This window comes from Trachypithecus francoisi, unplaced genomic scaffold (assembly GCF_009764315.1).
Source record: "Trachypithecus francoisi isolate TF-2019V2 unplaced genomic scaffold, Tfra_2.0 Lachesis_group9, whole genome shotgun sequence".
Lineage (NCBI taxonomy): Eukaryota > Metazoa > Chordata > Mammalia > Primates > Cercopithecidae > Trachypithecus > Trachypithecus francoisi.
Genome location: NW_022681474.1, coordinates 4,389,083 through 4,403,122, shown reverse-complemented (window position 1 = coordinate 4,403,122; position 14,040 = coordinate 4,389,083). Strand labels below are relative to the sequence as shown.

Here is a 14,040-nt window from a genome sequence, read left to right as displayed (position 1 = left end):
ACCAGCTCCAAGTCACCTTTCCTGGGTATCTTTTACACTTCCTGTTTATTTTGAAGATTAGTGTTGGGTACCTGTCCTGCTGACCCCCAACTAGAATGTAAATGGCATGAGAATAGGGACTCTGACCATCTGTTCCATGCCTGGGACCTGGTCAGTGCTCAATCAGTCTTTGGTGACAGCCAGAGGACTCCCTGACAGGCAGTTCTACTAATATAAGCTTCCCAGCCTGAATCACTGCTGTAGATGCAGGTCACACCTGCTCCCGGGAGCCTTCCCTGATTACCTGTCAGACTGCTCACTCTCCCCTGCCTTCCTGCAGCAGCTGTGGAGGAGGAATCCACCTGTTCCGTAGCGTCCAGCCTCTGGGCCCTGGCCGGCAGGGCCCACACCTTTTACATCACTTTTGCAGCTCTGCAGCCCAGCAGGACCTCACAGTGTTGAGGCTCCTCCCCTCTTTCAAAGTGGCCTTCTCCCAAGCTCCACCCTTGACTCAAAGTCACCAGCTGAGCAGGTGGAAGGCCAGGGAGATGACCTAATGTGTGATCAGCTGGGTGATTTTTGTCCATGCCAGGGACTTGCTGCACATACAAAGAAGCAGATAAACTAGCTGTGCTTACCCAGCCAGCCAGCCATGCCAGGCTTCCAGGGAATTTGAGTCTGGTCGCCATCCACATACATGCATGCTTGAATACGCCAAGACCGTGGGGACTTTGGGGGCTGTGGCAATCTGGCTAGATCAGCGCCTGTCTCTGGTCACTCAAAGTCATATCTGTTTGGAATCGCTGCTGGCCAGACACATCATGGGCCAGATCGGGTCCGTGGCGGGTCTGTGTGCGACCCCTGAGCTGAGTGATCTTACCTGTTCTGAGTGATCACATCTCCTATCCCGGTTTTCACGCATGTGCTGATGGCTCTCTCCCAGCACCCCTATGATCCACCAGTCCCTGGCATCAGGCCTCTAACTCCAGCTGCCTGCTGGCTGCCTTCACCCGAATCCCTCACACGTACCTGTTCCAGCTCTCCCCGGTCTGAAAGGAATCACATCTTTATCCTTTGTGGGATGTTGGCAGCTCTGGTTGCGTGGAACAGATTCTCTCCAGTTGCCTTAAGGAAGAGGGATTTGCTGCACAGCTTCATATGGAATGAACTGGAAGGCCGAGCACTGATGCGACCGCGAGCATGAGTTCCTCTCACAGCCTCACCACTGAGTGGAGGTCTCTCCTCCTGGCCCATGCCCTGCCCTCTTCCCTGCTTTCTTTTATTATTCAGTCCACACCTAGGCAAGATCCAGTGTAATTATCAGAGCTAATTACCAGGGATGGGGCTCCCTCGGGGAGTTGACTCCGCTGCCTTCTCTCCTACTCACTCTGCCTACAAAGAACTGGCTGGAGCCACCTCTCTGAGCAGGCAGCATCCACGAAAGAGGGAGCTGGAATTACCAGGTGCTGTGGTTGACACAGCCAGGCCACCCCGGCCACCTGCTCCTTGTCCTGCATTCTTCTGGCAGTGGGTGTCATCTCTAGTCCATGCTGGGGACCTTTGAGGCATCCTGGCCTTCGCTGTTTACACCATCCTACGCCAGATCTGCCCGGTTGTGTCTGAACTGTCTGTTCCTCCATCCAGCTCCACTGCAGGCCACCCTGTCTCCTCTGGCTGCAGCAAGTTGGCGATTTGTCTTCTTGCCTCAAATGTCTCTGCTGCAAAGTCCATTGTCCCTCTTGGCCCTCTGTCTATACCTCTCAGGGGCTGCCTTCTACCTGCAAGATAGACCACCCACCTGAGGGTGGGGGACACAGCCCTCCCAGGCGTCACCTCAGCTCTCACTGCGCATCGGCTTACATGCCGCACCACAGCAGCAAGCCGCTCTTCTGTGCTCAAATCAACTGCTGTTTTATGCCCCATGCTCTTATACCAGGGCAGCCACTCCTGCCAGCAGCCCCCCTGTTTCTCCCATAAAATTCCTGCTCATCCCCGAGACGGGGCATAGGCGTCTACCTCCTCCCCTCCCACCAGGCAGCTTGGCTTGCAGGCCCTTGTCTACCCAGAATAGCCTCTGTAGATTTGTTACTGTCACCTATGTCATTATTATCTCTTTATGTGCCTCTCTCACCCACTCTGAACTCTTGAAGGCAGAAACTGGTTCTTAACTTAGCATTGTATTTCCAGTATCAAACTCAGTATCTGGTATGTAGTAGGTGCAAAACAAATACTTGACAAATGCATGAGTGCTCAGTATACCTCCTCCTGGCCTACGTAGGCCAGGAGGTACTAAGTGACTATGTGTATGTTGGCCAATTAAAAATGAAGACAGTGGCTGAGCTCAGTGGCTCACACCAGCACTTCAGGAGGCTAAGGCAGGTGGGTCACCTGAGGTCAGGAGTTTGAGACCAGCCTGACCAACATGGTGAAACCTCATCTTTACTAAAAATACAAAAAATGCTGGGTGTGTGGTGGCAAGGCGCCTGGAATCCCAGCTACTCTGGAGGCTGATGCGGGAGAATCCCTTGAACCCAGGAGGCGGAGGTTTCAGTGAGCCGAGATCGCACTACTGCACTCCAATCTGGGCAACAAGAGCAAAACTCCATCTCAAAAAACAAACAGACAAACAAAAACGAAAACTGTGAAATACTATAAGATCCATGCGGGGCTGAGTGTGGTGGCTCATGCCTGTAATCCCAGCACTTTCGGAGCTTGAGGTGGGTGAATTGCTTGAGGCCAGGAGTTTCAGACCACCCTGGCCAACATGGTGAAACCCTGTCTCTACTAAAAACACAAAAATTAGCCGAGTGTGGTGGTGCACACCTGTAATCCCAGCTACACAGGAGGCTGAGGCAGGAGAATTGCTTGAACCCAGCAGGCAGAGGTTGCAGTGAGCCAAGATTGAGCCACTGCACTCCAACCTGGGCAATGGAGTGAGACTGTCTCCAAAAAAAAAAAAAAAATCCATACAGAAATACTTTTTAAAAATCACTGCCTCATAATAGCCATCCCAACAGGTAGGAAGTGGCATCTCCTTGTGGTTTTGATTTGCATTTCCCTGATGATTAGTGATAGTGAGCATTTTTTCACATGCCTGTTGGCCATTTGTTTGTCATTGACAGATCAAAAAGGCAAGGTTTGGGGAGGATTTGCAGGTGCAGACTCTATGGAAAACAGTGTGGCAATTCCTCAGAAGATTAAAAATAGAACTACCATATAATCTAGCAATTCCAAAAAAATGGAAATCAAGATATTGAAGAGAGATTAACACTCCCATGTTCATAGCAGCCTTATTCACAATAGCTGAATAGGTGGAAAAAGCTAAGTGCCCATGAACATGAGTGGATAAAGAAAACACAGTAGGTGCATACAATGGAATACTATTCAGCCTTTAAAAAGGAGAGAGTTCTGCAACATGTGACAACATGGGTGAACCTGGAGGACATTGACACAGTGCTAAGTGAAATAAGCTAGGCATAGGAAGACAGATACTGCATGATCCCACTTGTACAAAGTATCTAAAATAGTCAAACTCATAGAATGAAAGAGTGGAAATGGTGGCTGCCAGGGACTGGAGGGAGGGGCATGGGGAGTTACTAATCACTGGGCATATACAGTTTCAGTGAAGCAAGATAAATGTGTTTGAGAGACCTCCCGTGCTACACTGCACCTATAGTCAGCAGTAGTGTAGTGTACACTTAAAGATGTGTTGGCCGGGCATGGTGGCTCACGCCTGTAATCCCAGCACTTTGGAAGGCCGAGGCAGCTGGATCACAAGGGCAGGAGATCGAGACCATCCTGACTAACAAGGTGAAACCCCATCTCCACTAAACACACACACACACACACACACACACACAAATTAGCTGGGCATGGTGGCGAGCACCTGTAGTCCCAGCCACTCAGCTGAGGCAGGAGAATGGCGTGAACCTGGGAGGTGGAGCTTGTAGTGAGCTGAGAGCCGAGATGGCACCACTGCACTCCAGCCTGGGTGAAGAGTGAGACACCGTCTCAAAAAAAAAAAAAAAAAATGTGTTAAGATGCCAGGCACAGTGGCTCACGCCTGTAATCTCAGCACTTTGGGAGGCAGAGACAGGTGGACTGTTTGAGCCCAGGAGTTCGAGACCAGCCTAGGCAACATGGCGAAATCCTGTCTCTACAAAAATAAAAAAATTAGCTGGGCATGGTGGCGTGCACCTGTAGTCCTAGCTACTTGGGAGGCTGAGGCAGGAGGATCTCTTGAGTCTGGGAGATGGGAGGGTGCAGTGAGCCAAGATTGCACCTCTGCACTCCAGTCTGGGTGACAGAGAGAGACCCTATCTCATTAAAAAAAAAAAAAAAAAAAAAAAGTGTTAAGAGGGAAGATCACATGTTGAGTGTCCTTACCACAAAATAAAATATAACAGTCACCGCCTGGTGTCCCACGTGGCTGTGGCTGGTACTCCCCTAGCACCACTTTTTTTTTTTATGGGAGTCTCATTTTGTTGCCCGGGCTGGAGTGCCGTGGTTTGATCTCAGCTCACTGCAACCTCCGCTTCCCGGATTGAAGCAATTCTCCTGCCTCAGCCTCCCATATGTAGCTGGGATTATAGGCACCCACCACCACGCCCAGCTAATTTTGGTATTTTTAGTACAGACCGAGTTTCACCATGTTGGCCAGACTGGTCTCAAACTCCTGACCTCAGGTGATCTGCTCACCTTGGCCTCCCAAAGTGCTGGGATTACAGGCATGAGCCACTGCGCCTGGCCCAAGTAGCATCTTACTTGTTAGACCCTGCCTGTGGGAGCTGGGGGTGGAGATAGGGTCCCATCAGAGGGTTCCAGTTGCAGGTGCAGGGGCAGGTAGGGCAAACCAAATGCCCCACAGAGAGAATGCAAAGTCAGATTGAAGCCCAGAGTTCAGTTCTCGAGCCCCCTCCGTTTAGTGCATGAGCAAAATAGTTAAGAACACAGGCCTAAAATCCGACAGAAGAGGCTCAGGCCCTGATTTTTGCTGCTTGTTGGTTTCTTCGCCTTTAAAATGAGGGATGTGCGAGGACTGTATATGGAAAGGGAGGTCTGGGAACCACAAGGAATAGCACCCGTGACCCTGGGCTTCATTGCAGCTGAGCTGTGAGCGCCTCTAGACCCAAGGGGCTGAGGGGAGGGGAAAAAAAGGCAGCAGGAAAGATAGTAAGGTGTAAGAATTCTTCCTGGAAGATAGACCCGAGGCTGGGATGGAGGCACTGAAGAGTGCTTTGAAGTTGAATTGCCTTGATTGGGTGTGACAGTTGCAAATGCCAGTGTTATTCTGAATCAGGAACTTTGAAGCCTAGAAAAATTGGGAAAGGCATTATTGCCTTTGAGGACCCTTGGTGATATAATTTGTAGATTATTTAAAGGGTTGGATATGTAAAAGAATCCACATTTCTGGAACATTCGTAAATAACCCTGGGATTACCAGTGTGAGTGGGCAGCCCCATGGTCACAGAAGTCCTCTGTGTATCAAGTAAAATAGCCCAAGGCTGTTACTTCTCCTCTTAGATCACCTCCACGCAAACCTGCTAATGACATAGCTTGACCAGGGAGCTCTCTGAAATTTCTAGATCTAAGGAAGATTCTGTTTGTCCTTCTGTTATTTTACAATCCTTATTTTTAAATCTTTTTTCTTAATTTTAACTTACTTAGGCTCCAAGCTCAATCCATTTCCTTTTCCTGTGTCCTCAGTATAGCTGCACAAACACAATATCCTATAATACGAAAATTTGGAAACAAAAAAGAGCTAAGGCCAGAAGAAACTGGAATATACATTTAAAAAATTGGCACCCGGAGAATAAATCTTTCTCGGAATTTTCTTAAAGAATTTTTTCCTTGCAAAGAAAGCCAAACCCTAAAGAAAAACACACGCGGTTGTAAATAAACAAAAACCTCACATATCTAGAATTTAGGTTTTTTTCCAAGATGAACTAACGTTTTGCTCTGTCTGCGTTTCCTAATATGCACATTTCATTTTGCCCGAATCCTCATCGTGGGAGAAATGGACAGACCCATCTCAGAGCTCCAGGATTTCCGTGGGCAGTGAACTATATGCCTGGTGGTTTCGGAGCTCCAGGACTTCCGTGGGCAGTGAGCTATATGCCTGGTGGTTTCAGAGCTCCAGGACTTCCGTGGGCAGTGAACTATATGCCTGGTGGTCTCGGAGCTCCAGGATTTCCGTGGGCAGTGAACTATATGCCTGGTGGTCTCGGAGCTCCAGGATTTCCGTGGGCAGTGAACTATATGCCTGGTGGTCTCGGAGCTCCAGGATTTCCGTGGGCAGTGAACTATATGCCTGGTGGTCTCGGAGCTCCAGGACTTCCGTGGGCAGTGAAATATATGCCTGGTGGTTTCGGAGCTCCAGGGTTTCCGTGGGCAGTGAACTATATGCCTGGTGGTTTCGGAGCTCCAGGGTTTCCGTGGGCAGTGAACTATATGCCTGGTGGTTTCGGAAGCCCCTGGCTCTTGCTCATTTCACCAAAAGCAGCACATCTTTAGAAATGAAATTTTCCAGGCTCTTAGCCCCTAAAGCAACCTTGTGGGGAGAGATTATTTTGATTCTTATGGGCCCATAGAATGTCTCACAGCCTTTAAAAATGTCATCAGGCACACTCCTGCGCAGTGGTGGCTGGTGATGTGCGTCCCACGGGAGGAACAGCTGAGGAATGGCGGTACCAAGGTGGTGTTTCTAACCTGTATTGCATTTCTTATGTGCTGACAGTCTAATCCCTCGCAGTCCTGCAGTCTGTTGATTCTTGTTAATTTGTTCTCATTAGACTAGTCCCTAGGCTGTGGCTGTGTTGATCTATGTGGTACAATTCAGGGCTTGTCTGGGTCAGAACTCCCACCATGGGACAAGCGTGGTGGCTCACACCTGTAATCCCAGCACTTGGGAGGCCGAGCAGGGTGGATCACCTGAGGTCAGGAATTCGAGACCAGCCTGACCAACATAGAGAGACTCCATCTCTACTAAAAATACAAAAACTGGCCTGGCACGGTGGCTCACGCCTGTAATCCCAGCACTTTGAGAGGCCGAGGTGGGTGGATCACAAGGTCAGGAGATGGAGACCATCCTGGCTAACACGGTGAAACCCCGTCTCTACTAAAAATACAAAAAATTAGCCGGGCGTGGTGGCAGGTGCCTGTAGTCCCAGCTACTTGGGAGGCTGAGGCAGGAGAATGGTGTGAACCTGGGTGGTGGAGCTTGCAGTGAGCCAAGACCACGCCACTGTACTCCAGCCTGGGTGACAGAGCGAGACTCCGTCTCACAAAAAAAAAAAAAAAAAAAAAAAAGAAAAAAAAATAGCACAACGTGCTGGCAGGCACCTGTAATCTGCTACTCGGGAGGCTGAGGCAGAATTGCTGGAACCCAGGAGGTGGAGATTGCAGTGAGCTGTGATCATGCCGTTGCACTCCAGCTGGGTGACAGAGGGAGACTCCCATCTCAAGAAAGAAAAAATGAATAAATAAACTCCACCGTGGCTGCCACCCTCTGGGTTGTCACAGCCCGAGAAGCAAGTTCTGCACGACGCAGCATTGCCCCGGCCTTCTGGAATCAAGCACCATCTTCCTGCAGCCTCAGGCCCACCTCTTCCTGGCCGTCCAGTGCCAACCAAGGCCAGCCCCTGCCTCCACATGGGCCCCAAGCATGTGCTAGGTCTTTTCCTGAGTGTTTTAGCCAGCCAAACTGAGCCATAGAGCCACAGTATCTTGAAGCTGGAAAAAATATTAGGAATTTTCTAGGCCAGCCCTTCGTGTTTTCAGGGAAGGAAATTTTGGTCCAAAAAAATGCATCAGTGGTAAAAGTAGCATTGAAACTGATTTCAGAACTGGAATGAGAATCCATGATTTTATGGAACAAATTGTAGTGGGTCTAATTAATGAGAATTTCCACTCCCATTATGTGTGTCAGATGACCGTTGTCCCACCGGAACTCTAAATTAGAAGTCACTTGCACTAGCATCAATATGATCCGTTAAAAATCAACCTTGAAATGGTTCCATGGAAAAATGGGTAGTATTATGCTGTTGCAGTCTTACAACGTGTGTCAGCCCTGCTAATACTTACTGCATGTTAGTGGGCAGAACCACAACCCTCCACGTACCCAGTTTAGGCATGGCAGCGTGTTCATGTGCAGGTTATGTGTGTGACAATGTGCAGGTTATGGTGTCTTGTGGCAACCTGATCCTCAAGGTCATAAAATTTCATTTTCTTCCTCTGATGATTTCTGAAATAAAATGAAACTGAAAGGGCCCTGAAATGGATATTAAACATGTATTTTGGCCGGGCGCGGTGGCTCAAGCCTGTAATCCCAGCACTTTGGGAGGCCGAGACGGGCGGATCACGAGGTCAGGAGATCGAGACCATCCTGGCTAACATGGTGAAACCCCGTCTCTACTAAAAATACAAAAAACTAGCCGGGCGAGGTGGCGGGCGCCTGTAGTCCCAGCTACTCGGGAGGCTGAGGCAGGAGAATGGCGTGAACCCGGGAGGCGGAGCTTGCAGTGAGCTGAGATCCGGCCACTGCACTCCAGCCTGGGTGACAGAGCGAGACTCCGTCTCAAAAAAAAAAAAAAAAAAAAAAAACATGTATTTTGTTGGTTTTCTCCATCAGCTCATCCTCTGTTAGGGACAGTATTACAGACAGTAAGATCAATAACGTTTATGTGAAGAAGGCTGTCCAGTAGGTTTTTAGGGTGTGTGGGACTCTGTGGTTAACTCTGTGCAGAGTTAAGGGGGGACTTTGATGGTTATATTTACCTTTGGTCAGGACCTGAGTTGAGCCTTTTAGCTATTCATTACATCGCAGTTTTACGCCTGTGCTGCCTATGCCTGTGGGATGTGTGCTCTTTTGAGACAGAGTCTCACTGTGTCGCCAAGGCTAGAGTGCAGTGGTGCAGTCTTGGCTCATTGCTCAGCTCCCACCTCAGCCTCCCAAGTAGCTGGGATTACAGGCGCCAGCCACCACAGCCAGCTAATTTTTTTTTTTTTGTATTTTTTAGTAGAGACGAGGTTTCGCCATGTTGGTCAGGCTGGTCTCAAACTCCTGGCCTCAAGTGATCTGCCCGCCTTGGCCTCCCAAAGTGCTGGGATTACCAGTGTGAGCCACGGTGCTTTGCCAGATTTTCTTAACTCAGTTGGTAATGTCTCTTCCTTCCAGGCAAAGTGTCAAATCACCACATTGGATATGCAGATGTTCCAGCTTTTACTCCATTTTGTCTTCCAGGCTCTGCGGCTACCCTCCTTTTTATGATGAAAATGACTCCAAGCTCTTTGAGCAGATCCTCAAGGCAGAATATGAGTTTGACTCTCCCTACTGGGATGACATCTCTGACTCTGGTAGGTCTCCCACAGGCAGCTCCCAGTGGGCGGCCCCTGCGACACACCCAGACCACATGACCCTGACAGGCCCAGGGGACCGTGGGCGGCTCAGAACAGTCCTGAAGGTCCTGTCTTGGTTGACTGCTGTAACAAGATACCATAGAATGGGTGGCTCAAACAGCAAACATTTATTCCTCACAGCTCTGGAGGCTGGGAAGTCCAAGATCAAGTCGCCAGCACATTGAGTATCTGGTGAGGGCCCACTTTCTGGTTCATAGACTGCTGTCTTCTCACTGTGTCCTTCTCACCATGTCCTCACATGGCAAAAGGATCAAGAGAACTCTCTCAAGTCTCTTTGATAAGGGCACTAATCTCATTCATGAGGGCTGCATCCTCGTGACCTAATTACCCCCAAAAGGTCCTGTCTCCAAATACCATCACATAGGTTGGGATTTCAGCCTATGAACTGTGGGGGATTAACACACTCACAGCACACAGTGCATAACGGCTCTCAGGAAGCTTCATGAGCTACATATTTGGGTTTGACCTGCAAAGAAAGAGGACAAGCTTGGGACATCTGACTCAAGCCACGCTGAGAGATGGGGACCCACTCATCCACTTCTCCTAGCCACGCCCTGTTCTGGGTGGTGCTCCTGGAGTGAACCAATAGTAGCTAAGATTTATTGGCCGGGCGCGGTGGCTCAAGCCTGTAATCCCAGCACTTTGGGAGGCCGAGACGGGCGGATCACGAGGTCAGGAGATCGAGACCATCCTGGCGAACACTGTGAAACTGCGTCTCTACTAAAAAATACAAAAAACTAGCCGGCGAGGTGGCGGGCGTCTGTAGTCCCAGCTACTCGGGAGGCTGAGGCAGGAGAATGGCGTGAACCCGGGAGGCGGAGCTTGCAGTGAGCTGAGATCCGGCCACTGCACTCCAGCCCCGGCGACAGAGCAAGACTCCGTCTCAAAAAAAAAAAAAAAAAAAAAAAAAGATTTATTGAGCGCTGACTGTATGCTGAGCACAAGACGCTCTGTATGTGTGCTGCCTCACTCAGTCCTCAGGACAGCCTGTCAGGCGGGTATTACTATTATCCCCATTTGACAGATGAGGAAACCGAGGCTCCAGAAGGTGAAATAACTTGACCAAAATCATACAACTAGTAACTGGCAGAGCTGGGATTCGAAATGCCACACTGAAACTTTCCTGGGGAAGTTCATTGTTCTTCCTCAGGGATAAAGATCAAAACCAAGGCCTGTGTAGATTAATGAAATCTCTCTGAGCCTCAGTTTCCTCGCTGGTAAGATGAAGCTGGTAACAATATTCCATCTACCGTAGAGCATAGCAGAAGGATGAAATGAGATCATGAGTGGGACAATGTGTTATGGTCTCTGTGGGCTATTCAAAGAGAGCATTTTATTATTTGTGTTACTTCCTCCTGAGTGGAAATGCCTTGGTTTCATCTTCAATCATCCAAAACCTAGGCCCGGAGTATAGTTGTACAAGGCTTACAGGAAAGAGCCACATAGGAAATATTTTCCTTCTGACCTCAGAAGAGCACAGCCTTCCCGCAGAAGCCCAGTCCTGTGGGCATTGAGGGGCCACACCTTGCAGTGCAGCAGGTTTTGGACCTGACCTATGAGGTCATCAGTTCTGCCACCCGGCCCCTCACTTTCCCAGGGTCCTGCTTCTGGGCCATCCTTTCTCCTGGGCTGCCAGGTATTCCCCACTTGCCCCAGCAGGGCGCAGCTCACTGCATTGCAGTTTCCTGCTCCAGGGTTTGTAATAGCCCAGGTAGGCCACACGTGGTGCTTTCTGGGGACTTGGTATCCACAGCACCTAGCTCAGGACCTGGTGGGCTAAGCAGGCACTCAGCAGGTTTCGTTGAATCAGCCACATCTAACATATGGAGATGATGTCACCAAAACAGTTCTCTAAGGCAGTGATGGCCTAATTAGAGGCACGTGATTACAAAGATACTTCTCTCCTCTCAACCAAAGGTATCACTAGCCACTAGAAGTAAGGGCCTTGGAGCTGGAAGTCAGGGTCCCAGGCGGCCTCCTCACTACTGGGCCACCCTAGAGTGCCAAGCCCTGGCTTTCCTTTTCCCCACTTGCTGGTGCCTTTGTGTCCAAGGTACAGTAGTCTCTGTGGAGGGCTGGTCTCCTGTTTTTCATGCTACACACGCTCCTCCTGAAGACCTGGTGGGATGATATTGTCACATCTCAAGTCGCAAAGTGACTCCTTCCCTTGTGCCTTCTTTTTGAACAGCAAAAGACTTCATTCGGAACCTGATGGAGAAGGACCCAAATAAAAGATACACGTGTGAGCAGGCAGCTCGGCACCCATGGTAAGGAAAAGCACCTGCTCGGCAGACCGTGCCATTTAATGCCACCCAGAGGGGCATGAAACTTCCTGTTGGCTATTGTCATTTATGAAATCCACACAGGATTATTACAAATTTCATTTCATTCTGGCCGGTGACTTTCCTCCTCTCCCCAGGCCAGCATTTGAACTCTTGTGCCCCCAGGACACAGCTTCTGGGAGCACCATGAGAAGTTAGTATGTGCATTTGTCCATTTTCGCACGGCTGATAAAGACATACCTGAGGCCGGGCGCGGTGGCTCACGCCTGTAATCCCAGCACTTTGGGAGGCCGAGGTGGGCGGATCACCTGAGGTCAGGAGTTTGAGACCAGCCTGGCTAACATGGTGAAACCACATTTCTACTAAAAACACAAAAAAATTAGCCGGGCATGGTGGCGTGCACCTGTAATCCCAGCTACTTGCGAGGCTGAGGCAGGCAAATCGCTTGAACTCAGGAGGCAAAGGTTGCAGTGAGCCAAGATCGCGCCATTGCACTCCAGCTTGGGCAGCAAGAGCGAAACCCTGTCTCAGAAAAAAAAAAGACATACCCAAGACTGGGCAATTTACAAAAGAAGGAGGTTTCATTGGACTCCCAGTTCCACATGGCTGGGGAGGCCTCACAATCATGGTGGAAGGCAAGGAGTAGCAAGTCGTATCCTACATGGATGGGAGCAGGCAAAAAGAGAGAGCTTGTGCAGGCGAACACTCCTCTCTCTGAAATCGTCAGATCTTGTGAGAGACTCACTCACTATCACGAGAATAGCACAGGAAAGACTTGTCTCCATGATTCGATTACCTCCCACCAAGTCCCTCCCACAACACGTGGGAATTCAAGATGAGATTTGGGTGGGAACACAGTCAGACTGTATCAGTATGCAAAAGATAGCGACTTTTGCGCTTCACAGAAAATCTTTAGAGATATTGAAGGTAATCGTCCAATGAGGCGTTATGAACAGAGTTTTATTCCTTGAGTTTATTATTAGGTAGTTAAATGAGGTTACATATTTTTTACCTTTTAAGATGCATTTCAAATTTGTGTTTCTTCAGCTCGAGAGGGACTAATTGATAGTTGATGGTATTCTACACATTTTCAGCAGTGGGCGTGAGGCTACCTTGCTTTTGTGCCACTAATTTAGAAACCAGCTTCACTATCAGCTAGCTGCAATGCTAGGTTTACACTTTTGTGAGCCTCTGTTTCCTTGTTATTAAAATGAGAATAACAATACCTAATTCGCAGGGCTGACATAAGAAATACCAAAGATGATGCATGTACAGGGTTTAGCACAGAAACTCTGGTCCATCAGAAATGCTTAATTTTAGCAATTGTTTTCTTTTGTTTTGTTTTTGAGATGGAGTCTCTGTCACCCAGGCTGGAGTGCAGTGGTGCAATCTCGGCTCACTGCTGCCTCCGCCTCCCAGATTCAAGGGATTCTCGTGCCTCAGCCTCCCAAGTAGCTGTGATTAACAGGCATCACCATGTCCAGCCAACTTTTTGTATTTTTAGTAGAGACAGGTTTCGCCATGTTGGCCGGGGTGGTCTCAAACTCCTGACCTCAGGTGATCTACCTGCCTCGGCCTTCCAAAGTGCTGGGATTACAGGTGTGAGCCACTGCGCCAGCCTGTAGTGATTGTTATGTAAGCACCACAAGCATCCATTGTGAAACAAATGCCGAGAGTCGTAAAATACCAAAGATAATGAAAATAAATAGAGAAAACCTTGAGATCAGGAGAAAATCCCCCTAAAAATCACTCCAGAAAACCATCCCCCTGTGAACCCCGCCATCCTCTGTAGCATTTCCCCTGGGGTCTTGTGTGCTGGTCAGCCTTCTAAAAGGGACCTGCTCACAGGCAGTGTCCCGACCCCATTTCACAGTATTTCAGTGTATAGCACCTGTCATTTATTGACTGTCTATTATATTCCAGCACTGGGCTAATTGCTCTAATGTGTTATCTTCTTTTTTTCTTTTATAATAACCCTGTGACGTTGTATTCTCGTTTCCGAGATAAAGAAATAGAGAGATGGCCGGGAGTGGTGGCTCACGCCTATAGTCCCAGCACTTTGGGAGGCCAAGGCGGGTAGGCGGCTTGAGGTTAAGAGTTCGAGACCAACCTGGCCAACATGGTAAAACCCCTGTCTACTAAAAATACAAAAATTAGCCGGACATGGTGGTGTGTGCCTGTAATCCCAGCTACTGGGGAGGCTGAGGCCTGGAAATCACTGGAACCTGGGAGGCAGAGCTTGCAGTGAGCGAAGATGGTGCCACTGCACTCCAGCCTGGGCCGCAGAGGGCGACTCCGTCTCAAAAAAAAAAGATAAATTAACTTAGCCAAGACTACACAGCTAGCTAATAGCAAAGCCAGG

General features: G+C 49.2%; 1 protein-coding gene across 7 annotated transcripts in view; it reads left to right on the top strand.

The window, feature by feature from the left end:
- Window positions 1-14,040, top strand: part of CAMK1D (calcium/calmodulin dependent protein kinase ID) — a 449,243-nt gene that overhangs the window by 417,968 nt on the left and 17,235 nt on the right. For all 7 annotated transcript variants that reach the window (XM_033209182.1, XM_033209181.1, XM_033209180.1 and 4 more), the window contains 2 exons: window positions 9,221-9,333; window positions 11,585-11,663. In XM_033209182.1, the coding sequence (XP_033065073.1) occupies window positions 9,221-9,333; window positions 11,585-11,663 (192 nt within the window). The remainder of the gene's footprint in view (window positions 1-9,220; window positions 9,334-11,584; window positions 11,664-14,040) is intronic.